Source organism: Echiichthys vipera, assembly GCF_963691815.1.
Source record: "Echiichthys vipera genome assembly, chromosome: 23".
Taxonomy (NCBI): domain Eukaryota; kingdom Metazoa; phylum Chordata; class Actinopteri; order Perciformes; family Trachinidae; genus Echiichthys; species Echiichthys vipera.
In genome coordinates, this window is record NC_139848.1 from 2,963,239 (window position 1) to 2,990,296 (window position 27,058).

The 27,058-nt window shown below is 43.1% G+C and overlaps 1 protein-coding gene across 8 annotated transcripts in view; it reads right to left on the bottom strand.

Moving 5' to 3' along the window:
- Nucleotides 1-27,058, bottom strand: part of tns1a (tensin 1a) — an 86,669-nt gene that overhangs the window by 45,517 nt on the left and 14,094 nt on the right. For all 8 annotated transcript variants that reach the window (XM_083937887.1, XM_083937885.1, XM_083937888.1 and 5 more), the window contains exons 2-3: nucleotides 20,482-20,596; nucleotides 15,148-15,185 (exon numbers count right to left, since the gene is read on the bottom strand). In XM_083937887.1, coding sequence (XP_083794013.1) covers nucleotides 15,148-15,185; nucleotides 20,482-20,596 — 153 coding nt within the window. The remainder of the gene's footprint in view (nucleotides 1-15,147; nucleotides 15,186-20,481; nucleotides 20,597-27,058) is intronic.

Here is a 27,058-nt window from a genome sequence, read left to right on the forward strand (position 1 = left end):
CGTCCTCCACAGAGCTGGGTCTGTCTGACGTTCCTGTCTGTTATAGTGAAGGTTTTCGTCTCCACCGTACTCTACGGGGGAATTGTTGGGTCTCTGTAAATCATAAATAAGTCATAGAGTGTGGTCTTTACCTACTCTGTAAAGTGTCCTGAGATAACTCTTGTTATGATTTGGCACTACAAATAAAATTGAATTGAATTGAAATGAATTGTCTTTAAAAGAGTTCACATAAGCTGTCACACCGTGGTGAGGTCTGTCCTCTCTCTGGGTTTTCTGTCTTGTGAATTTCATGTTTTATTTTGAAAAGTAACTCTCCTCTCGTTTCAGGTCACTTGCCCTTCCTCTTGTGTCACTGGTCTGACGTCCCCCCCTGATCCATGATTGTTTTCACCTGTGACCCCCCCCCCCCCCCCATGTGTATATAGTCTGTGTCTTCCCCTGTCTCGTTGCCAGAGTGTTTCGTCCGTCATATCGAAAACATCCAGCCGGTTCCACAGCCTTTGAGTCTGAGTATCAACACGCTCTTGTTTTCTGCTTTTCCTCTGAAGAAGAGTGAATTTGATTTTGAATGCATTTTTGTCAGCTTTGTTTTTTGAAGTTTGGTTTTCAGCTTTTTGCGAGCTGAGGTTTCAGAATAAAAGCCTGCATAACCTGTTCACCTTCGCATCTGAGTCCTCATTCCTGCCCAGGCCTGACATAAACAATATCTGCCAAAACTTTATATCAAGATACACATATGCAGCATAAACTAGTTACGTATTAGCATGCATTTTAAAAAACATTAGCTTCACGATTAGTCATGTTAAAGCACTTATTAATGTCTTATTCTGCATGAATATACACTGCATTTACTAGGCCATTACTTAATAGGTTTCCCCCGATCTAATAACATTTCAAATGATACGATACAGTTCAATGATATCCTATTTCCATTGTGGTCCCCATTATCAGGTGATAAGGAGTCGCAGGTGTTCCTCTTGGATTACTGCTCACTGATAAAAAAACATAAAGTGGCTTTTTGTATTACCACCTGTCCTCGCTCTGTGCAGTGCAACATGCTTTTGTCTGTAACACAACAATTTCACAACAAATACAACTGGGTGGCACACCAGTACTATAAAATGCAGAGTGGAGGGCCAGTACCTGTTGCCAGACCTCCCAGCAACAGTGTCACTTGTCTCCTAATAATACTATCACCTCAAAATTAGAGCAGTATTGATTTCCTGAAGTTGCAATGCTACATGTATGGCATCTTTAAATAGTAGGTACTCAGCACAGTTTGCTCAAAGTATCCATGACAGACAAGGCTCCTGATAGTCTGCATTACTTTGCGCATAACAAATCACTGATTAAGATGCACAAACAGTTCCTCCCTTTCAAGCTGAGCACTTCCACCTGACTCTATTTACTTTAGTGTGCGCACAAACCTACAGTGCATGGATTCATACGTGTGCATGTTTAATCGAGGGCCAGTGTTGCAGCGCGTTGTGAGTTGCCGGATGTTTACGAGCGGTGAGATGAGAGCGCGCTATCAGAAGACAACAGAAACAGGCAGGAAGGAAGCTGCTGTAATTAGTTTGCTCTGGGAAAACAAAAGACCCATTGACTTTGTAATGCTATCATCAAGCGTATCAGAATACGGTAGTTGGATAACATCGCAGCAGAACAGATCCCACCCAGTGCATGCTGATATGCACTGTGATGGCATCGGTCCACCAGTCGGTGCTGATAGGTGCTCCATTAAAAACATGAAGGAGCTGACCTCGCTGAGGTCATTTAAAGTGGTACAACATAGTTTATATTTTGCATTATTTGGCCCTCAAAGGGATAGTTCAAATGTTTTCTTTTAGAGACCCCCAAAAACAGTCATTTTACTTCACAGGACATGGTAGTGACTGCTCTACTGCTGTCTCAATCTGTTAGTTTTGTTAGTTCCTAAGTATGTTAAACACCAAATCCACATAATAATACAAACTAACTAACTGAACAAGGCTCACTTCAAAATATCAGAACCCTCCATTTGAAGCCCTCAGTGAGAAATCCCCTTGAAGGGAATGTACAGGAAAAAAAGATTTTACAGAACAAATCCATGTGGCTTTCAGTATTCAATAAAAGACCGACATCAGTTGGACCTTGTACTTGTTTGTGCATGCGAATACATGTGAGAGTAGCCGTTCTTTTTGAGAAACACAACTTGGGGGGTCATCATTTTGAATCTGCGGGTTAATAAAGTGAATGAGTTACAACTGATGCAGCTGCAGGTGCTTCCTGGGAAGGGAAATATAAGTATAGTAAGTATCCAATGAGAAGAAAACACGCAGGAACATGAAAAGAATAAACTCCAGTTTAAACACCTAGCCAAAATGCAGTCTAATACAACACTCTTGCAATAAATCCTACCTTAATCAATGCTACAATGCAGAGTTATATGTTTGAAGAGTTGTTGATTCAACTGTAGGGTCACACGCAGCTCATTACTAATAATAACCAACTGGTGCTTTTCAGAGGCCAACACAAGAAGAGATGCATCTGCTTGTACCAGAAGCCAGAAGCGAGTCGGCTCATGCTTGCTCTTTACAGTCCCTTCACTACCTGGGGGCGCAGCTGACATTCATATATCAGTATTGGCGTTCCCACTGGCCCCGAGGCCTCGTAGCAAGAGCATCTGCCTTTATTTACAGCTGACAGCAGGTGCTGGTTCTGGTGCACTGTACTCCTGCAAATGTCCTGATGATGACTCCCTCCAGTATTGATCCAAAGGTCAGAAGGTTATACTGATGACTTGGGAGTTTCAGTTGCTACTGTATGTTTACATCCAGAGAAAACAGACTATTGGTTTTTAATGAGCAGACGTGATGTGCAAATATTGTCAACATATTTAGTGAATCAGTCATGAGCAGCTGGAGCAGCAGAGAGAATAGACAGACTTCATTATCACACAATCTTACATTCCTTCAAAGACCATGTCTCAGCGCACGCTTAAATCCTCATCACATCGCCATGCAACAACGCCAGAGAACAAAAGCTACCCTGACTTCATCCATATATGGAGGGTGCAGCTAGAAACCAGACTAATACAGGCTTCACGTGGTTTTTATAACAGCTCAGACGGATGAAAGTGTAGGAATCTCCAAGAGGCCCTGGCACACGCTTCAGCATCGGGCCATGCTAACACCTGAATTTCATCCGCCTGTAATGGTTTGTCTTTAAAATAATCCAGAACCCAGCCTCGTTGGTAGTCTTCCAGTGAAATGTCTTTATCCGTTTTCTTTTCTTTGAAGTGATGAATGTTGAAGGTTGACCTTTTCTTTGGCCTCTGGATGAGTTTCCCTAGTCAAGTGACCAGCAGACCACAAAGAGAACTCTCCAACAACCAGAGTCAGAGTGAGTTTAGGCCTTTAAAACAGGGAGCTTATAATCTCATCGAATCACAAGGGGTGTCTGGAAAAGCCGCTGAACTAGAACAAGGAGTCGAGTGAGCCACCGGGGGGCCCCTCTGCAATTTCAATCCAGCCAAGAGGCCTCATTAGGGGGCAAACAGAGGTGAGCTGAGGTGGGACGTTGTTGAATTACCCGCAGCAAAGGTCAAATGTCTCAGGTGAGTCTCGACAGCTTCACGGAGCTTCCCTCCTCTGTCATGATCTCCCCCTTCACAATAAGAACGTGGATCAGCAAGAGCTTTAATGATTTCAGCAAAAGTGCTGCTCGAGTACTCAAGTGGGTTGATATGGAAATGGAGAGTGCAGCATATCAAAGCAGGACTCTCCAGCCTGGTCCACTGAGTTGAATCATCGTATAATAAGTAAATGTGCTGCACCTCAAGCGGGATAGTGATTAACTATTTTCTCTTCACTCTCACAAACTTCAAACAGGCTGGAACAGGCATCCTCAGATAACCGTGGAAGAATGAGACTGGCTTGCTCTGCAACCTTTGTTTTCTTTGTTTGCGCTTTGTCAAACAAGGGCAGTAGGCTTGCTATGTCAGTGCTTTTTTTGTTTTGTGCTTTTTGACAGATACAAAAGGTAAGAAAATACATTTTTTGCAGATGAGATACACACATTCTTTTATATCTTGCATGTGATACCAATTACATCCATTTTTTTGAAAAGTTTAAAGAAGTGAAGTAGCTGATCTACTTTAGCATAGCTGATGGGAGAAAGCATGTTTGCCACTGTGCATAAATCATCTCATTTGCTCCGATAAATAAGCCTGCCATTGGTCCAACCACACTCAAAATTCCTCAAGCACTCCTCCTGCCCACACAAGAGCCACTGCCGCGCTGATGGCAGTTTGCCTGAGAAAGTAAATTCTTCACTTTCCAAACGGGGGCCAAATAAGGACTGAAGCTCAAACAGCCCCTTTGGGGGGATTTATACATCGGCTGGGTTTCTGTTTAACTTGGAAGGCTAATAAATCCGCCAAGTGCTGTGATGGGGAAGAGTGTGTTCCTTTCCTGCTTTGACATTTTGACATAATCTCAAGTGTGTAACTCGCCATGTTCGACTGGGTGGCAGTGTGTCGCTGGCAAGAGTGCGCAGACAGTATTGAGTGATGTCGTCAGCAAAGAATATCTGATGTACAACTTTAAAAGATTCAAATTGTAGTAAAATAATGGCAAGATAAACGACCCGGGGAGAATACAGCGTGGGAAAGTTTTCCCACTGAAATGCTCATTTATAAGAGAGTCAATGATCCAATATCATTTAAACGAGAACTCACTCTGTAAACATGTTATTTTGTCAAGGGTCTAAGCTATTTGGTGGATATCTAAATTTGGAACCAAACATTTAAAAAAAACATGCTTTTCAGTCGGGGCTGGTCCATGAAGGTCCAGTTGCTATTTCAGAGGCACAAACAGGATGGAAAAGGGCTGGTGTTTATATAGAAAGTCTAAATAATTGTTTTTGTAAAGTAGAACACAGTGCCCACCAGCTGTTTCCACGGGCATCCATCAACACCCGCACAGCACAAACAAGGTCTTCCCAAAGCGTTCAAACCACCTTGTGATGGTCAAACAAATGACAAGACCACGACTGCTCTTGCTGTTTGAAAGCTTTCTCTGCAAAATCTACCGAGCAACACGTCTTCTTGTGAAGAATCCACCATCTAAATCTTTCACATGAGAACAAAATCTCTACCACATGGTTAGCACGCCATAAATAAGCATAAAAATTGGCGGACCAGCATTTGCTTCACCCTAAATGGTTCAGACAAAATATACCACAACATACACAGGGTTATTTACAATGGGATTCATCATAGTGGACTTCCTTCTTATTTCAAATATTTTGATTGCCAGTGAGCTCAGATTTGTGTCCAAAAAGGGAACTGACATTATTTCACCTCGAAACCGACATGCCGATGTCGGGTTTGAGGTCCAAAGGAACTTAATCAAGTGGACGCGAAAGAGGCCAAACACCATGGATCACTGAGGAAGCAGCTATTTGGTCATGGTCAAGCCGCAGTGAGCGGTGAGCGGGCTCTGGTTTGGATGCTTCATCCCTTGTACGGTTACAACCAAATCACTGCGAAATACAGACTGCAAAATACCCCATTAAACAAGGAAATGATGAATATCAGATGTGCAATTGTGGCTCACTTTGGATGCAGGTTGAAAACCTCAAAATCTTAAAGCCCGCCTAGGACTTTTAAGCAAGAGGGGAAGGACCGCATATCATAAATATTAGTCATTTCAATTGTGAGAGAGGTCTAACATTCGGCACAGGTTTAAAGGTCCCACATCTCTTATAAAGTTTCATTATTGTATTTTGGGTTTCGACTAGAACATGTTTTCATGCTTTAAAGTTCAAAAAACACATTATTTCTCATACAGTCTGTCTGAATGCACTTGTATTCACTCTCGTTCTGAAGTGCATCGTTTTAGCGCCTGTCTCTTTAAGACCCCCTCCTGAAAAGCCCAGTCTGCTCTGATTGGTCAGTATTTCTGGGTCTTCTGCATCTGCACTCTCTGTGTCTCTGCAACATCATTAAAGCCAGGGAATGACTGTTACAACACTGTATCAGCACTTTCTACCTATATATATATATATATAGTATAGCTGTGACATCACAACTGTACAGACATCCTGATTAAAGTCACATTTTCTGAATACAGGCTGTGTGCATTTCTCTGTAGATTGAGCGTTTTGATACTTTCACAGTATTTATATAGCACTTTGACCTGATTTATAATCAAAGAATACATGGAAATGTCACTGATTACAATATGGGACATTTAAAACTAAAAGTTTAGCAAAGTTTGCAATAAAACGTGCAATTTTGTCACACTTCAAAGGCCAGCCTTCTACGGAAGTTAGAAACAAGCGTGTTTTCAACATTACTCAATGGAGCCAATGTTGGACGGTGCTGATGGGTCTCTTCCGGACAGCGTATGCCTACCAGTTCCTGGTTAATTAGGAGTGGCTGCAGGATGCTCTCTCTCATTCCACCATTAACTGCACAGTGAAGTGCGAATAAAGAAGCAACTCCAAGCCACAATCAATGGTTCACACGTAGGAAAGTGCAATAATATGTAGTCTTTCTAGAACACAAGAGGTTAAAAAGAATTTGTGAAAGCCTTCATTTATGCATAATTCGCACTTTTCATGCATCTGAAAACAGTTTGCCAGCCTTTCACTTATTGACAGAAATAAGTTAGTGTGCAGGTCGAGCCTCTACTAAGTCAGCCTCGGCCTCTTGTGTGGTTGCATGTTAAATGCCATCCTCCCTGGTCACTACTGCTTTTATAACACTTCCCAGCACATACTTTGGAGCTGACGCAGCTGGAGGATCTAGTTTTCACAGTTTACCAGCCACACTTTCTGTGTGTGTGCTCTTCTTGTGAAGCAAACTGAATAAGAGAAACTCAGTTAATTCAATTTGAAACAAGAAATGTGATGCGTGGAATCGGAAAACAAACATGAGAGAGGAATTTCTATTTGGCAATAGGAGTTCAAAGTTATCTACTTTGAAGATGATTTTCTGGGATTTACGGTATCTCAACGTATCTCTTGAAGCTGCCAAGGCTTCACTCCTCTGATGTGTCAAAAGATGAACTGCACTGAGGGAAGTTAGGCATGTTATTAAAGGATGGGGGAGACGGATGGAAGAGACAAATAGTTCAAGAGGGATAGATCTACAGGGAAAGCAACCGTCCTATAAGCATCACTCTCAGAGAACATCTTTATGTTATGAGACACAAGAGAGACGTGAGTTAGGGCTCTTTCGACTCTTTAAGACGGTTTCTAGGCAAGGTAGAGAAAGAAGTCGAGCACTTTCCCTCGAGGCGTATGACCAATATGAAAAGTGTGATGCCAGGGCAGGAGCATCAGATTCAGGGTTATGTAATGTCCTCAAATGAAATTCAAAAAGGGCTCCTGAAAAATGTGTCGTAGTCCAAAACAAGTGTTGGCACCGTAATGCAACTGCATTCCTCCCTGTTGTTTTGACTCTTAAGTGGGAGACAGGACCTCCAAGTCTCGTGACCTCTTGACCATTCGTGTTTAACTGCCATCCGTGTGTTAGCTCAAGGTCAAAGGTGAGTGATTGCCATCATCCGTCTCCATCCTCTCTCAAAGGTGTCAGAAAGAAAAAGTGTGAGACAAAGTGAAGGGGAGGCAAAGACAGCACCAAAGAAAAGAAAAATAAAGACGTTTCCTGCAAACATTCTACTCGACCAGCTGCTCTACTTTATCTCCTGTAATGCCGGAGCAGATGCGGGTTACGCTGAGAGAGAAAACACGTGTTTGCCTGCTGTGTTGTCCACTTGCTCCGAGTCTCTCTCCGACTCTGCAGCCACAAATCACTTCTCGTCGGGTCACGAAAGGCTCCAGAGCCTCGAACAGCAACTCACATGAACTCTGTCTGTCCTGTTCCCATGGGAGCAACTTTCCCATGAGTGTGTGGCAGACTAGTCTACATTTCAAGCAATTTGAAAACACATCCCAAACTCCCTCTCTGTTGTTGTGACAAACTCATGCACCAACAGTGTTTTTATGCACTCCAGACTCAAAATGCTGCTTTCTGAAGACCATTTTAAAGCCACGAAAGAACGCAGAGATTCAGAAAACATACAAACTACGGATGGAATACACTGCAAAAAAGTCCACGCATCTGAAAATCTGCTCTTCCAGATGTCTTACCTGCACACTGAAGACACTTTTTTCTCACGCTGTTTCCCCCTCTGTCTTGTTGCTACCTCTGCATTCTCCCTGCCTTCTGACCCCCCTCCAGGAGAGAAAAAGAGCAAGAGAGGGAGTACCAAATACAGACACTTTCCTCCTCCTCCTCCTCCTCCTCCTCCGCCCCTCTCGCTCAAAACAACAGCAGTAATCCCAAACGCGTGCCAGAGAGCTACTGAACTCGATTCTGTGTATATGTGTGTGAGCATGTGGATGTCTGTGCAGCCTCTGGACTGGACCAGGATACACTCTTTGTACTGCTGGCTCTGGTTCCTCCCGTCAACTGCCAAGAAATTTTGAAACACGCTATATAAGGCCAAGAAAGTGGCTTGGGGCTCCTTATGATTCCGGTACCTAAAACGAGAGAGCAAAAGCCGTCCGGGGGCAGACAGTAACTGTATCCCTCTGTATCCCTCCCTCTGCTAACCAACTCTGTCTGTCTGTCTACCTCTCTCTCTCTCGCTCTCTCTCTCTCTCTCTCTGCCCTCCCTCCTTTTCCTCACAACCCTCTCTGTAGCTGTTGACACATGCTTGACAGAGAAAGTGCGAGGTAGAATGGGACGGAGAGAGAAAGTTCTTGTTTGCCCCCAAAAGATGGCAATTCAAATTTATCTATTTCACTTTTACTTTGCTGTATTTTATTTTAGTGAGTACTTACATTTTATTTTGGCTTGTATATATTGTATGATAGTATCACACTGAGAAAACTGCTTTGTGACATCACAACTATACTATAGAAAGTGCCGCTACCGTCATTCCCCGACTGCATTGACGGTGCAGAGACGCCAAGAGCGCAGATGCGGAAACCCCGGAAAGGCTGGGAGCAGGTGCATGCACATTTACTTCAGAGCAAAAACCTTAGGTCAACAGACAGGCTAACCCAAAATCCCAATTTTCTAAAACACTTGGGAGGAAAAATGTCTGCCAGCGTCCCGTTGGGTTTTAAACACTGGGGTAACGCAGCTCTTGACCTCCAGATGAGGACTGAGGTAAATTGGTCCATCAGTCATCTGCTAGCACCCGGTTATTAGGCCGCCCGTACAGTTTGTCTGCCAGCTCTATCTCCCGACTACCGCGCTGCGTCTATACCGCTGAAGGGCATCGCTATGGAGACGTGCCGTGATGGCTCTTTGATGTGACGTGCTTGCGCCGGGGAAACAGACTTGCCTCTGTGAAGGGGCTGCTGAGGAATGAGGAGGCTTGGCTCCCGTGAATGTGTGTGTGTGTGAGCGTGTGCACGTGTGTGTCTCATCATTTTCTCTCTCCCTCACCCTTCCTCCCTCGCTCTCTCTTGTTCTACCTTTTTCACTTTCATGCTTGGATAGTTACTCTCTTTTCCATGCCAACATTCTTGAACGCTCCTCATCCCTGCTTCTATGCACGTCTCGCTGTGTTTTTGGTCTTGCTCCGTGCACTTTGGGAGATAAAACAGATAAAAAGGGGGAGAATCTTAGAAGAATCAAGCCTAAAATACCACCAATAAGGAGGCATGGAGGTCTATTCAGGGACAAACAGCAAAAGCGACTTTAGCCTTTTGATTCGTGTATTCTTTCACAAATAATTCTCTGTCTAACGATCAATCAAGAGTCTTGTTGAAACACATATGCTCAGTTACATAAATAGTCTTTTACAGTAGGGGGTAAAACGCGGTTGTGCCCGTGCCTCCTGAAATATTAAAGTACTTCAGGGTTGCAGATTTTAGAGCATGTCATTTGCCCGAGCTCTAATTAAAGGCTTTCACACATCCACACATGTGAGGACGTGGATTAAAATGTTAGGAAGGCAGGATTTAAACACGACTAAACACTTGACCTCGAAATTTTGCACTAGAGGAGGCCGTGCTCAGCTGAAGTCAAGCTTAGTCGAGTTTGGACTGTGCATGGCTAAAAGACAAACAAGGTCCCATATTGTTAAAGTGGGATTAATTAGAGCCCAAATGCAAATATGAAGCTTAAAATTAGTATTATATGGCATTTAAAGTAATTAGATCACAGTGATCAAAGTGTGCGGTTAAAGGTTCAGAGCCTAGAGAGAGTTTCATATTTGTATTTCGTCGGACAAAGCATCCTTCTCTCTTCCAGAACGCTTAGCTGTTTCTCACACATCGTTGCTCATGTTATGAAAGCTGTAAGCGAGTGAGCTGGGCTCGACAGAGAGGGATTTTGGGTGACTAGAGATGAAACGGGACCATCTGAGTCTCCTCACAGCAATAATATCCTCTGGATTTACGTTTGCATGACAAAGGAACTATTGAATGTGCTAAAAATAGAAATTCAGCATCAGACCGGGTTTCTAAACCGGCTTCAAGACCTTAACAGCGTTAAGACAGGGATGTACTTTTTGAACTTAAGGTTTGGAAGAAACCTGTTAAGCTGGGTATTAACACAGCACATTTCTCAATTTTTGTAATTGTAAACTGTTAATAATTAATGCTTAAAAAAACAACAACCCACATTTGGTGAAAAAAAGGAAATATTACTATGAAGGATGCATAAAAGATCTCAAAATGTGCTCTCTCCATGATGGACTGTGAAGTTTAAATGTGTCAACAGGAACACACTCCTTCGGTTTACCATGTGTCTCATACCCTCTGTTATTTTATTCCTGGACTGCGAGCGTGACTCACTTCCCCGTCCTACTGTTTCACCCCTGGTGCTGCTCCAGGATCTGTGAACATCTACAACTACAGGAAGTGGAAAAGCCTGATTGCGGGAGCACTTTGTTCGGCTCCAGCTGACAGCGGCGATAAGTAAACAAGTCGTGAGATATTTAAATTTACCCGCTGAACAAAAACGTGTTGAAAACACTGAGTGCGGTGGCAGCCTGGTGGCAGATAGAACCTGGGTTAAATGTCAGCGATTCCCAGCGTGGTCTGTGCTTTTCCTTCTGACCTTCACTGTTATTATTAGAGCAGAGTACAACTGGTCATGGCCTCTTTCTGTAGTATGAATGCTCTAGATATGCTTAACTTTGAAATCACGTCATGTTCTGCCCACTCTACCTAGACGCCACCCCTTGTGCAAACCAAGTATTTCAATGTCTGAGCCTGATTCATTGTCCAGAGTTCATGTGAGATCTTTTGTTTTATGGCATTTCCAATGCTTTTATCCTAAAACTTGAACGTTAAATGCCAGACAAAACAGAAATACCTGAACTGCAACGTCAAATTCCCCTTAACTTGCATCTACCCTGTTTTACAGTCCTACTCTAAACTTCTCCAAACAAATTTGTCTTGCGGCTGAGGTAGAATTGCAGCAACAAGACACATGGCATGTCAGTCAGGACCACATTGTACTTTGTTAAAAACACAAACATGTAAACAGCATTTTATAAAGTCAGTCAAGGAAAGCAAAAAGCACCCTCCAGCATTGTTGTTTACACGAGGAATATTCAAACTTCTTGCACACTCCCTCGTCTTATCCAACCCCTTCCCATCATTCCTCTCCGGCTCTACTTTCCCCTGCCAAACCTCGCCTGTGTCTTCCAACCCGCCAGCCCGTCGAACAACACAAACCACTGCAGAAGCATTCCAGGAGGCTCCTCCAACAGGGCAGGGATAAATCATAAGGAATAATGAGGGCTTGTTTCCATGGAGGGTGAGAGAGAACAGAGAGCTTACAGACGCTGCGCCATCCAGTCAATGCAAGAAAACGCGCATACTTGCACACACGCATACCCCTGAAATATTGGGCGGATCTGTTTGCATTTTTTTTTTTGCAATGCTGCCAAAATCGATCTATGAATCCAGGCAATGGGGTGTGTTGATCTACTCGTATGAGTTAACCAATAAAACAGTATAAAGACTTAACACACCCCAGAGAATCCACCACAGCTTGAGTCAGGTATGAGAAACCAACAGAGAGCATCTGTCTCCAACCCACAACTTATGTGTCCGGCCAGATTTCGAGAACTAAACCAACCACAGCACCCCCATGTCCCGACAGGCCTCCACCTCACAAAGGACAACCATAACAACTACACTGAGGTCACCAAGTCTGCTTCCTATACACCGCGGGACGAAAATGCAACTGTCGCCGACCTAGAACGTCCTCAGGGCTCCAATAACAGCCGTTCACACAGAGATGGCTGCGGTTTGCAGGGAAGGAAAACACAAAATGAAGATTCGCCAAAGACGATTAGCCGTTCTTCATCAAGGCACATTAGTGGACATGTGTCTTTTGGATGTTCCGCAAAGACGTTTTCATAAGCTTAAATAATTCAATCTATCACAAATTGTCCCACTGACAACAAGATTACAGGGATGTTGTCAAAAAAACGTTTTATAGACTCAAAGGTGGAATAAGTTAGATTCACTTACAATCACATTGACTGTATATCTGCATCAGGGACTTTCCACAACCTCAGTTTGGAGCACGCGGTCACAAGACATTTATGTCCTCAAAGTAATTGAGCAAATGAAAAGGTAGCTGTGTTATTAGAATATGTAGTAGGGTGATATACCGTCTCATCCATACAGGATATTTCTGGATGCCGATAAAGCCCCTTTCACACATGCACTTCCAACCTGAAATGATCTAGACATTAACCAGCCGGACCAGACGCCAAACCACCCAGCACCAAAGACCAGGTCTCATTCTCTGGTTTATAAAAAAACTTCCTTTCTACATAGTAAATGTATATTAGCACGTCTTAACAGCCACCCTGCAGCCAACCAGAATCAAGTATTCACCCTTACCATGTTATGAGTGTAATGAAATGAAATGTAAACTCTAACTAAGGTTATTCAAACTGCAATACTCTCATAAACAATACATGACCATGAGGTAAATGTATATATGATTACTTCAAACTATTAAAACCCCACCTTTGTCCATTCTGAATTGCAATAAAATGACTTAATCATGTACACAAGCCAAAAATATAAGTGAAACTGAGTGTAGTGCAGACACGTTGTATAAACAAATTAGAGATATACTGTCTCACATCATACGTTAGGAGCATCTACCTTCATCACACACTCATTAAAATCAGAATGGGCCCCATTAAAATACCATAAAAACACAGAGATACTGCATAAAATGTAATAACGCTACCATTAAAGCATTCAAACAACTCTCTTTTAGTGTTCTGGTTACTATACGGCATCAAATGGGAAGTTGCGGCGGCCTGAAACAATAAACGCATAAAATGAAATCAATGCAGTGCAGAAGTTACCCCATGTCTGGCAAACTGGAAACCGCTGGCGACGACCTCATTGTGCTTCGTGACACATTTACTGTTCAAGGTCAGCGTGGAGTCAGCTGAAGAAAGCGTCTGCGTCTGCCTATATCCACACCCGCGTTTGTAAAGAAAAGAGTTTACTTTTCCGCACTTTCACAGCCTGAAACAATGAGCGTGCCAACGCCATACTGTGCCGTGTTGATTTTTTTATTCAAGGGTCATTTCACTGGATAAAGCCGATACAAATGTTTGGCTCCAAGTAAACCTATTTAGGGATTAGCACATTAGCAAATACGGATTAGGGAAACTGTGCCAGAACTCTCATTTTGAACCACATCAACCAAATTCAAAACATTTCCTTCCTCAACACCATCAGTTCTTGTTACCATCGCCTCTCCCCCCCCCCCCCCTTCTCTCTCTCTCGCTCTCTCTCTCACACACACACACACACACACACACACACACACACACACACACACACACACACCTCTTACTTACCCTCCTTCAAAACATTTCCTGTCCAATGTCTGTCACCACCAGAATGAATGACTCATGACTCTGGCTGTCCTGATTATTCCCCCAATTGCCACCACAAATGGCTTTGGCTGGTTTTAGAGGTATTTGGGAGATTTTTCCTTGGATGTTTTGGGAACAGACAGCTTTTGTTCCTACAGTAATATTTGGGTTGAGCGATGGTTTTGGGGATGTTTTTGGGGAAAGGGAGAGGCGGTAAGAATCAGGGCAGACTGCAGAGGACAGGAAAAGAGTAGAGAGACATTTCAACATTTCTCCCCACCAGTCACAACTAAAACCACTAAGAATAGCCTTGTTAAGCTCTTCCCCTCCGCCCTTTCCCTCCCTTCTCTTCGTCATTCATTCCTCCCTTCCTTCCTTTTCATTTACTCTTCCCATGCATTCTTCCCTTCTCCACTGCAGATTGGGATCGAATGTGACGAGGGTGACTGTGACGAGGAATAACTGTGGAAGATGTGATTCGATGCGAGGAAGCAGAGGCGACGCACCACATGGTTTTACTTGCTCTTCTGTTTTCAGGATTGTTCTTTCAAACATCCTGCAGCTCAGGACACAAGCAATGAGCGTTTTGCAATTAGATGTGAATTATAAAATGTCTGGATTTTACAACTTTGACGAGCAACTGCATGCCTGAATTCATCCGTTGTGCATACTGTAGTAGATGCAAGACATTTTCATTGGCCAGAAACTTAATTGGACTGAATCTTATGCCATTCAAGTTTCATAGAAATCTACCAAGACTGTGCAAGTACTTAATTGTTAATACAGTGCGTTGCCAGATGGCATCACATGGTGCCTGTGAGCCAGTTCAAGCAGTCGTCTCGAGCTGCGCTGCTTCATACTCACAGCACATACCTCACTCTGTATCATCTTCCATAAACACACCCTCCTGATCTGATCCGGGTTCAGTGTTTTCGCTCAACGAATCTGCATTTTTTGGGTTGGATCCTTCTGCATCTGCAACCCCACTATGCCAGTGCAGTGTCCTCATTGAATTGAATGAGAGGGCTTCATTTTTTTCGTGCGGTGCTGTTGACGATCTGCACACATCGATCTACATCATCAGTCATATATGAATCATTTGACGTTTGTCTCTTTTCAATAACAATGGAAAAAAATACACCAATGATCAAGGTCAAGTTTTATCTGAGCAGTATGTTGAAATGTGTGTCTTTCAGTATGAATGGGGGTGTGCACGAGTATGATATTGAGTAATAACTAATTAATAATAATGTGTAAAAGATGTCTTACCTTCACTTCACATTTTCTATGGATGGACAGCCGGCACGCTGAAAGAAAAGAGACAAAGTTTGAACCGACAAGAGCAGAGCTGGATGGAAAACAATGCCACTGAACAGTAAGGATCCATTTTTAGAAAGAAAAGAACACATATTTCTATGGAAAGATGTTTATTTCTATCATAGAGTAAAGCTCAGAGCAGCAGGTACGGAGCTCTTCAGAGCAGAATTGCACTGGTTGTAAAGTGCAGTTGACAACTACACATTTTTAGCCTTTTGCTCAAGCATGTTTACTGCTGGATGAACTGAGAAGGAAACAAGGTCAGCTCTCATCCTGACTCTAACATGCTGTGGTGCTGCCCCCATGTGGCCACATGAAGCAAACATCCAAACAGTCAGTCCTGTAATATATTTGTATGCAAGCAAATAGGTCAAAACTACAGGATGCTTCCCAAAAGACGTTTAAGTATAAATTTGATGAATCACAGAGTGACAGTACGTCAGTATCCAGACATGAAACGGCCATGTTTTGCTGTCGGTGCAGTCGTGACCCTTAACCCCCACACCTGCGGCCTCCCTGACAACCTAGGTGGTCCCCAGGTGGTGTGAGTGTTTCTGATGTGTGAGCAGAAGTGATAAAGGTGTGGGTGTTGGGTGTACAAATGTTCTGGGTGGTCCCAGGGAGAAGGAGCCTGTTAGAAAAGCACTCTTTGGTTAATTGAGGTAAACCTGTGTAATGGTGATAAATGGAGCACTTGGTCATTTTGGGTGTGAAGCGCTGATTGGTAATTATTTGGAGATGGTGAGAGTTAAGTGAATATTTGTTTGCCCAATTAGAAAGGCAGGTGTCTACTTAGTACTGACTATTATTTCATTGCCTTGTACTCTAGGAATAACCAGTTGGCATCACCCGAAAACCATAACATTGTTTGAACATGTTTTGATAATTCAAAACTGCTGCATTTGAAAGATTTGTCAAAAGATAACATTGTTGGATCCCAATCCCCTGACTGCTCTTTTTGGGCTTCCTCCGTCTAAAAATCTGCCCATCACTACACAGCGTGTCGGGGCCTTTACCACCCTGCTCGCCAGACATCCTCCTTAAATGGAGACATGTTTCTCCACCGACTCACAAAAGTTGGATATGTTGTACTTTATAATGTCTACGGTTAGAGAAGTTAATGTTTTTACAGAGGGGGTCTTTGACAGCATTCCCAAAAACCTGGGACCCACGGTTGGCTCTTATTAGTAATAGTCTTACTGTTACTCCTGATGATGCTGAGGACACTTCATAGTTGCTGGAAGGAGAGAAACCCCCCTATCCCCTTTTTTTCTAACCCTCTTTTCTCCTTTTCTTTTTCTTGAATTACCTTATTTATCTATGCTATTAGCTATAGGTATTACTCTATTTGGTTTCATTGTACCTTATTTATCTACTTATGTCATATGTCATTCAATTATTACGTTGGTAACTGTGACCACGTCTGACATGGGTTGTTGGGAGGGATAGTAGGATTTATGTTGGGTTTTTTCTGTTTTTGTTCCTTAAAAAAATGTGGGAAAAAGAAGATAATATTCTTGAAAGTTTAGCAGAAGCTTAACCTGACTCTCGCCAGATGACTTTCGTTCCGCCTTGCTTCCATCTTGACGCCGCCTAGCTCCACTCAACCATCTGGATTCGCTCCACAGGAAAGTGATTTCATGGTCCGCAAAAAATGGTCAGGCGAATCAGAACCGCCGAGTGGGGTTTTATAGATGTGACGTAGCGGAGAAACGACTGTGGCGGCTCGCATCGAGGAAGCACACGTCAACATGCATGCTGCTATTTCATCTGTTTTGTTCGATCAAGCGAATATTTCTTTTTCAAAACAACACCAGAGAACGGCTCTGAAGGCTTTTGTTGGTGGAAACGATTTTGGTTGTTCTGTTTGGCTTTTCCCTGCGTCGTTCTCATCAGCGCCACAGGTTGGTTTCAATGTGAGTGGTTTAAGTAGCATATCAATAAAGATGATGGGCAAGTGGTTTATCCAATCATATGCAAGGATTTTTGATAAGACCAAGCCTCCTGAAAATCGCTACACAGTGGAGCGATCCCCGATGGATAAGGGAAGCAAGGAGGAACAAAATTCGTCCGGTGAGAGTCAGGTTTGCAGAAGCCAGCAGTGAAAAGACATAAATAATTTAAATAATTTAAAGATGCACTTGAGTACAGTGGTAATCTTTGGTTCTTCTCTATTTCTGAAAAAAATCTGCTGATGTTTCATTATAAGTTGCCTTAAATTTCCCATGCAGGCACCAGAGGCAATCATTATCATCATGTGGTTTTATGCACTGTTAATGAGACCCACTTATCCACAGGAGGTGCAAGTCTATTTTCTCACACTGTTTCATCTTAGAGAAGAGCAAAGGAACACATGCAAAAGACCAAGTAAGTCAACTACAGACGTGACGTATGCACGTGCGTGTGAATATATTTTACATTTTTGATCCCTTGCAGGAGATTGTGTATCGAGGGAAGCAAGCGAAGCTCTGTGCAAACTTTGTCAGGCTCGACTGTGATGATCAAAGCTCAAGTGACGCACCATTTGAAGGAAAGGTTTAAACAAATGGTTTCACGATTTGGGAAATACAATTGGCCCAATCTGTGGTGGATATTAGGTTAGAATATTTATACCACTTTCATATCTGTGCTTTAAATATAAGGCTTCAACCAGCAGCCGGTTAGCTTAGCTTAGCATTAAGACTGGACACAGCTAGCATGGGTCTGCCTACCAGCACCTTTAAAACTGGATAATTAACATATCTTTTGTTTGATCTGTACAAAAATAATAGTTTAAAAACAACAATTATGTGCACAGCTGGGAGAAGGAACTTCCTGGGGTTTCTCATGGTTTCCTAGCAACTGGTTCCAGCCAATGTATAACATCCCTTTAAAGACACAAAAAGAGAGACCTTGCAGGTAATAACACAATCTCAGCCAGATAGAGCATGTACATCCTCAACACATGCACACATCTGGAAGAGTGCACACAGCACATTGTCTCATTGTCACGTCTTATCTCTTGGCCACAAGCCCTCTAGCAATGTGGCCTTATTACTGGGGCGCCTAGCAACACTTCCTGGTAACTGTAAAGGGCAGGAAGGATGCTCAGAGAAACATGTGTCCAGGTGTTTGCTGTGACCGTGCGTTACAGTAAAATGACTGAATTTGATAGCACAAGAAGATAGTTTTTGCTGATTAAAGCACATAAATCTGTTGTTGGGCTTCAGGAAGCAGTTTTTTCGGCTTTCAGATGGATGACTTTAAGCTTTACCATTTGGCAAGGAAAGCTTATTGCAGTCTACTGTATTTAAACATAGAGGATGAATGAACAAAAGGGGGATGAAAGGGAAAATAATTCTCCTGTGCTCCCCTTTGCACTCTCTTTCCTTTGTTTTCCATGTATATCTCCCAATCCCCCTATACCCCAATTTCTCTCTCTTTATCCTGCCTCGCTCTACCCCCCTACCCCTAACCCCTCTTTCTCTTTTTTCCCTCTTATCTAGGCTAATGCAGCAGCAGCAGCCATGCTAATTTTAACAGCAAATCCTCAGCCAAAGCCCTATACAGGCCCGCTCTCCAACCGCCGGGCTTCTGAGCCTCAACTCGGCTTCTGCTAAAGACGCTGTGTTTGTAGTTCAAAAAGGAGAAAGGGAGAGTGAGTGAAAGCGTGCAAGGAAGATGGAGGGAGGGAGACAAGAAAGAAAGAGAGACAAATGTGAGGCTGCCCGGGAGTCCTCTAGCATTAATTTCCCCTGGACTTTTCTTGGAGTGACAATAAAACCTTCAGTTCTTCTAAAATTAGAATGGAAAACATGTGACTGGATAGTGAAGGAAGACGGGGAAGCAGGAGCTCAAAGGGAGGGAGGAAGGAGGGGAGAGAAGCTGATACAGCAGACATGGATTCTGTATGCACGGCTAAGTTTGAACAAAATAGTCAAACAAAACAAAGATGGATGCACAGCAGAGACACACAGACAGATGTAGAATACAGCTGCCGGACACATTTTATATCATCGTGAACTGAACGTCTTTTGGACTTTGAGCTGTTGGTTGGACAAAATAAGCGTCTCCAAGAAATGTGATGCAGATTTATACTCTCATTCACATCTGTGCTTGGATCTGTGCTTGGATCTGTGCTTGGACGCTTTTCAGGCCATTCCCATGGACGCAACTTTTCTAGGATGTCTAGATAGAAGATTATTGTCATCTGGCTTCACATTAATCCACAAACTTATCTGATTGGATGTCTAAGTCAGTCACAGTGTTCCACATCATCTATAGTGGACTGCAGTTGGGCCATACCCCGTTTTCAGCAAGCATGGTCGACCGTGAGGCAAGGAGGAAGAGTAAGGCACATTTTAATAATATGGGGAATGGACAGAACACCACCATCTAGTGTCTCAAGATCGTAGTCACAGCAACAAAAAAAAATATCCATCAGTCGGGTTGCCAGGTTTGTTGCGATTTGTTGAGTTTGTTTGTCAAGCGATCAGCCTGCAACATGTCAACTGATGAATCATACAGGGTAACGACAAATTTCGACCTATCAATTAATTTTACAACAGTATTTAACGTCAGCCAGTCATCCACTGGAAGTTACCGTGAAAGTTAGCTGCGTTTTAATGCCGTTTCTCTCCTTTCTCTCAGTCCATGGAGTGAAGGCTAGGCCTATATTGACTCTGGTTATTGCCCGTCTCCGCTCACTCAGCTGCTGGGACAAATAAGCAAATGCAGGATTGGCAAACTCCGTTTCACCCAGTGCCAGCCTACAGTAGCTGCACCCATCAACAGACAACCCTGGCAACCCATAAATGCCGGCTGCTATGGGTGCTACAATGTAAACAGAATGTGACGGAAAGTCATTGTCAAACCCCTAAAAAAAAAAGTAAATATAAATTCAGACTTAATATTTATGTTTTTATGGAAAAGCAATTCTTTCATTCTGTACGCCTCAAAACCCCTGTAGGTGTATTATTTAATTAATAAGTACTTTATTTGTGTTTAAAGTAAACATGGCGTGTTATATTACTTATACATAATATCACATTCACGTTCAGAAGAAGGGAAGATAAAATAACCCATAATAAAGTATTTTAGTATATGAGAATTAGTTTTCCTTTGCCTTTTGCCCCAATGCATGCTGGGACATACCTCGTACCCTGCTCACAAGAAATCAGGGGAACATATTCATGAATGAATTGTTCTCATCCGTCCCACTGTCTGGTCCCAAATCACTCATTCTAATGTCCCGTCTGCTCAGATTCAAAGTTGAACTCACAGCCCTTGAACATCTCTGACACTCACCTTTGCAGATGAGACCCTCCTTGGTGATGGCCTGCTTGCATATATCACAGCTCTTGGCCTTCTTGAATGGCTTCAGCTTGAAGGTGTGTGTGTGGACGCCCTCCAGCTCGTCGGGCTGTGAGAGGAAGAGGAAGGAAGAGAGATCAGGAGGGAGTCGGTTGAATTGATGCCAGCAGGTCTACGGCCAATAGAAACACTTTTGGTATCCAGCAATGATATATTGGTCTACGGCTGCACGTTAGGGGTTTGATCTCAGCCTTTGATGGTCTCAGTTGACCGGTTCACTTGTGTCGTGTCTTGGCTTAGATTTCTTGATTTATATGTGAGAAAACACTTGTCTTCCTTACAAAGTCAAAGAACAGGTTGTATTCATTTTATTGTGAAAGTCATCATTTATGATGCAAAATGCCAAATATTCACTGGCTCCTTCTGCACAAATACTATATTTTCTTGTTTTTCTCTGTTTTAAATCTTTGTAAATTGCATTTATTTTATTTTTGGACTGTTGTTTGGACAAAACAAGCAATTTTAAGACAGGGTCAAACATAATTCACAGATAGATAAGTGTTAGTTAAGCGGATAATCATTAATTGCAGGCATGCTTAAACGCATCTGAAGCAAGGTTTCTGTGCTCACATACAGTAAGTGCAACAAAGCATCATAATAAACAAGTGAAATTATCTCGCCCAATTCAACCATAAAATGTTTTTGCATATTTAATCAAATAACAGAAAGACACACGTTCATAACTGACATTATGTTGTGTCACAATGTTGCAACTGCATGCACACACACGGACACACACTGACATAGTCCGCCCACCAGCAGAGGATGCTTTCACTTTGAAGTTTTCTAATTAAATGACTAATTAATGATGAAGAGGAGAGAGGGAGGAAAAAAAGCCTCACAGCAGCCAACAACCTCAAACACTCTAGGAATGATGTACGCCTGTGTGTGCGTGTTCATACTGTACTGTATGCATGTGTGTGTATGTGTGTGTGTGTGTGTGCGTGTGCGTGTGCGTGTGTGAGTGTGTGTCTGTGTGTGTGTGTATAGATTTATGTATGTGTGCGTGCTCATACTGTACTGTATGCATGTGTGTGTGTGCGCGTGTGTGTGCCCTTGTGTGCGCGTGCATGTGTGTGTGTGTGTGTGTGTGCGTGTGTGTGTGTGTGTGCTGGGGCATTTCTCTGTGCAGCCTGAGGACACAGCAGCTCTAGAAACTGCACCAAAACCTGAGAAGAGCAGTGAGAGAAGTCCCCCTTAATGCAACGTTATTGAAATACAAAGGATGATGGTGATGATGATGATGGTGGTGGTGATGATGACGACAAAGGTGGGGTTGATGCATGCGTGTTGATTGTTGGCAGGATAACCCCAAATATCTTTTATTACATGTAGCGACATTTCCAACACTTTAAAAGCATCTCTGGGTTAAAAAAATGATTTCCCCTCCAAACAGCTGCACATTACTCTGCGTTGCTTTGATAAGTTTAACCTGAAGCTTTAAAAATGCAGCCAAGAATTCTGTAACTGGGTCACTAGAATTCCCTTTGAAGGTGCCTTAACTCTTAAGCAGCTCAACCTGACACTGAAGGCTTGAGCGCATCATCTTTTCAGTCACGTGTGAGACCGGTTCAGGTCTGAATGATGCATTACATGTGTTTTAATCATGTTTTATCTATTGTGCAAGGCTGTTTGAGGTGTTTTGATACTATTGTCCTCATCTGAAGATCAATTAAACAACAACAGGACAGGGAGCGGGTTCAAGATCTGCTCTTTTCCTGGGACAGTTTCTTTCTTGTTGCTCAGCTTCCAACACACTCGTCTCCTGAGCTCTCTTTCCCCACCATCCCTCCGTCTGAACAACCCCCCTTGCTAAGTCTTAATGATGATGTCATTTCCTTTGTGTATTTGTGCAGCTGGGCTGGTCCGGGTTGGGCTCCGCTGGACTGTAAACCTCTTTATTGCAAACAGTATTTTAAAGACACCTTGTTCCAACTGTCATCTTCAAAGGGATGAATGAATGAGTCCCTTCAGGAATAATGAACACAAATGGAACCGGTCCATGCAACCGTCTGAGAGGGATCCCAGCTTGTGTCAGTGAGCCAGTGGAAACGGACTAAAGTGCACCGCTGTAAAGGAGAGGGAGCAACCTCGTGAAAAGGCACAATAATGGTTTTATCTCGATTGTCTTGTTTTTATAACCGTTGGAAGCCAAAATCGAATTTGAAAATAACATTTGAGAGTCATAACTCCCTTCACGGCTACACGGTGGAGTAGTGGTTAGCACTGTCACCTCACAGCGAGAAGGTTTCAGGTTCACATCCCGGCCTGGGCCTTTCTGTGTGGAGTTTGCATGTTCTCCCCGTGTTTTCTCCGGGTTCTCCGGTTTCCTCCCACAGTCCAAAGACGTGCAAGTGTTCGGTTCATTGATGACTCTAAATCACCCGTAGGTGTGAATGGTTGTCTGTCTGTGTTCGTCTCTATGTGTCCTGTGATAGACTGGCGTCCTGTCCAGGGTGTACCCTGCCTCACGCCCGATGTCAGCTGGGATCGGCTCCAGCCCCCCGCGACCCCGACCCCGGGATAAGCGGTTGAAGATGAATGAATGAACTCCCTTCACTTCTGTATAGATTCAAGTGTATCTTCTCAGAACGTCCTCTCCACCGAAGCTCCAATTACTACCACAACTTATTTTAGTCCCTACCACCATACTGTAACAACCAGACCTGCTCCAACTACAAAGGTTTCCAGGTGTGATGAAGCTCACGGATGAAAGCGAGACTAAGTTGTATAATCTTTTGCTTCATTGTCTTTGAGCTAATTTTCTTCTTCCTCTCTTTCCGAAGCTCCCTGGGCTTTTTCTCTCCCTCTCTCTCTCTCTCTCTCTCTCCGTGTGCTGCAGTCAATTTGGCTCAAAGCTTTCACAAAAGTGTATTTCTCAGCGTTTTTGCTCCCCTATCTTCCTACATCTTAATGGCTTTTGTCACACTGTGACACGCTTGCTATAAGCTCCACAGAGGAATCATAGTTGACCTTGGCTGCACAGAGTCAGTCGCAGCACGTTACAACAGGTGGCATCGAACCATCAATATGCCACACTGATAATTCCTGCAAAAACCTTTATTAACCCGGCTGCCACCCGTCTCATTAAATACTTTTTTTTCTTTCATGAGTCGATACGGAACCACAGCTCAGGTTTAAACACGGACGGACCGCAGGCATATTTCCCACACACACACTTTCGTTAAAGTGAAGGGATGTAATCTGAGCTGGACGATATCCATCAGGATTATTGGAGGACTGCTGAGATGGACGAATGTGAGACAGTGCAGAAGGAAAACAAAATGGGAGTATAACATGGAAAATGATAAGAAATATAACACAAAAAAATGTTTGTGAGTGCAAATATGCCCAAATATGGAGTATTAGCAGCTTTCCATGTATTAATGTATGAGTCCAGGGAACTACTGGTGGGCGGCAGTAGCTCAGTCCATAGATGACTTGGCTGGGGCCGAGGTGCTTATGAGCAAGGCACCGAACCCCCAACTGCTCGGGGCGCCGGTCACTGGCAGACCCCTCGCTCTAACATCTCTCCTTTATTGCATGTATAGGTCCTGTTTGTGCATGTGTGTATTTCGGGCCTGTGTGTGTGTGTAACATATATAATAATAAGACTGAATAAATTCAATTTCCCTGTGCGGGATCTTCTTCTTACTGCTTCTTTAGACGAGTAGAAACACAGGATTAAAAATCACTATTTGTTTCCTTTTTTTAATATTATATTATATCTCCATTACTATTTCCAAATATTACTGACATATGGAGAAAAAAATCGTATAAAACCCCATAAAAATGCTATGTGGAAAAATGATATTATGTCTAAAAGGAGGGATAAATCTTTAATTTGTGAAAAGAAAAAATATCTGGGTAAGGTGGACATCTTTTGCAGTGTTTGCCTGCCTAGGTTTATAAATAGCGGTTGAAGCACCTTGGTGCCACTCTACAGCCCTGATGTTAAAGATGACCTGGCAGAAAGCTGCCGGCTAAACCAATCAGATGAAGCCAGCTGTGTCACAGGCAGGAGCCATGGTTACCTGGCTGCCACGGCAACTGGGGTCAACTCGTCCTGTCAAACGACAATGGATGAGGTAGGGTTTTTAAAAAAGTCAGAAAAAAAAACATGCAGCCAGAAGTTTGCATACACACACACACACACACACACACATACACACATAAACATGCATGCACGCGCTGGCATACAGGCCCACGGTGAGCATCGGCACAACAGGAGTGTAAATGGTTCTTGGATGGCTGCCACGTAGCATCTGGGATTCAACTTTTTTCAGAGAAAGAGGGAAATGGGCCTCCGCAGCTTTAATGGCGAGTCATCAACAAAGAGAAAAACAGGCATAGTGCTTAGTCTTTGCCATCCACAGTGGAAATGACCCTCAGAGTTTCACAGGCTCACACACACACACACACACACACAGGTTTTTTTAAAGATGTTAGTAAAGCTCACAATTGGGCATGTAATCAGAAAGCCAGTTCACTAATGAATGCCATGAGTTTCTTAACCATCCATGACAGATTTTATTATTGGGGACAAAACAAGTTGCCGTCTGCAGATGTTCATATGGAGAAAAAGATCTGCGGAGAAAAGAACGTTCAAGAAATAATAATCCGTAACTTTTCCCTCCAACAAATGTTAAATGTAATATTGACAAGGAACAGGCGGACCTTTACAGGAAATCACTTGCACAATAGCAAGAAAATGGGCTATTGATGTGAGACTGTTCTGTATGTGCATGTTGAGGAAATATGAAAGATGCTATCTGTGTTGAGCATCTTCATCATATCATATCAATATAATGTTATGAGCCAGAGCCCACGTAGAGTTCAAACTCCCAAATAACGGCCATTCATCACCAAGGGTGTTGCAAAAATCAAGAAAACAAAGAGACACCTGGGCTATGATGAAGATTCACACATGTTCAGCCAAGACGACGCACTTTTGAAGGTGTGGGCATTTAATGGAAGCTGTGTTTTTGACTCTTCCAAACCAGCAGCCGTCCAAAAGACAAGTCAACGAAGAGAAAGGGAAAACAGTCGTGTCATCTGTGTCATGTTAGAAGGAGACTCCCAGGAGAGACCAGGGGAGAGAAAATGGAAAGGAGCTGTGTAGCGAGATAGATAGAAAAAGGGAAAGAGAGATGAAGGGAAATGGATGTAGATGGGGAAAAAGGGGAGATAAAGGGATGAGTAGTCTAAGAGCAAAGGATGGAGGAAGAGGAGAGTAGGTGTCTCTGCGAGTGTGTGTGTAGTGTATGTGTGTGTGTGTCCAGGCTTATAGACAGCAGGCCTAGTAAATCAAGGCCTTGTGCTCCTCTCCCCCAGTTGCACTTAGCTAATGAAAAGCATCACTACGCTACCTCGACCGCGACCCCACTTAGAGCCAAGATGTGGGAGCAGGAGGGGAAGTGAAAAGAGGGGATGGAGGGATGGAGGGAGGGAGGGGGCGACTCTCAAAGGCACTGCTCTTCGCTTCTGGACACAAATGAGTCCTGGCACATATAACCAATCATAAGACATGCATGTAGTCAGTCATGCATGTACACCTAAAGACATGTACATGAACTCCAGTTATTTGTTTGGACAAGTGCATAAACCAATAAATGTATCCATGGACATAGAAGACAAGAGATTAGGATGGATGACTCCCTCTAAAATGCAAAGATGATGTCCCACAATCAGGTGTTTCATTGTGCACATATATCAGATCATAAGTAGTAACGTTGGTAAATATGGAGACGTTTCTTCTTCCCTAGCAAAAGTTACAGGGGGACAAAAACAGTCCTACAGTTCGGTCACTACATTAATTACAGTTCAACAAAACCTGCTCTGATCACTACAGTTGAACGTATTTGATGTTCTTCTCTCTAATAGACAGAACTCCAGAAGTCCTTGAGCCACACACAAATATTCACATACCAACCCTGTCAAGAGAGCAGAGTCTCAGTATATGGGATAATGTTTGTAGTGTGGGCTTCCTGTTTAGGCCAGGTGCATTTTGAGCTGTTAAATCTGAGACTAATGCCCAGACACTCAAAACCACACGGACACTCTCTCATGTACACACACACACATCAACAGAAACTTCCCCAGCTTCATTCCAACATGTATGGCCGACATGCTTCCTCAAATGTCAAACTCCACATGTGGGTCTATTTATAGTTTGGTTAGAGGGAAGTCTATCTGCATGGATTGGGAGAATGGTTTGAAAACACAAACGTATGCATCTTGGAATAAAAATGAACAGTATCGTTGTGCATAATGACGTACAAACACAGACACAAACCCTGTGGTCCAATAATCGCTCAGTCTCAGTGTCCTCCAATGTGCAATAACCACCTACAAGGAACGATGCAATAAATGCAGCCCTTTAGAGACTCGAACCAGAAGTTGGAGTTTGTTTTTTTTACTTTACTGAATGTTTACATCATATACACCCGTTCACATGTCTGCTTACATCTAATACACGCATGTCTTTCTACATCTCACGCCGACGATGTTC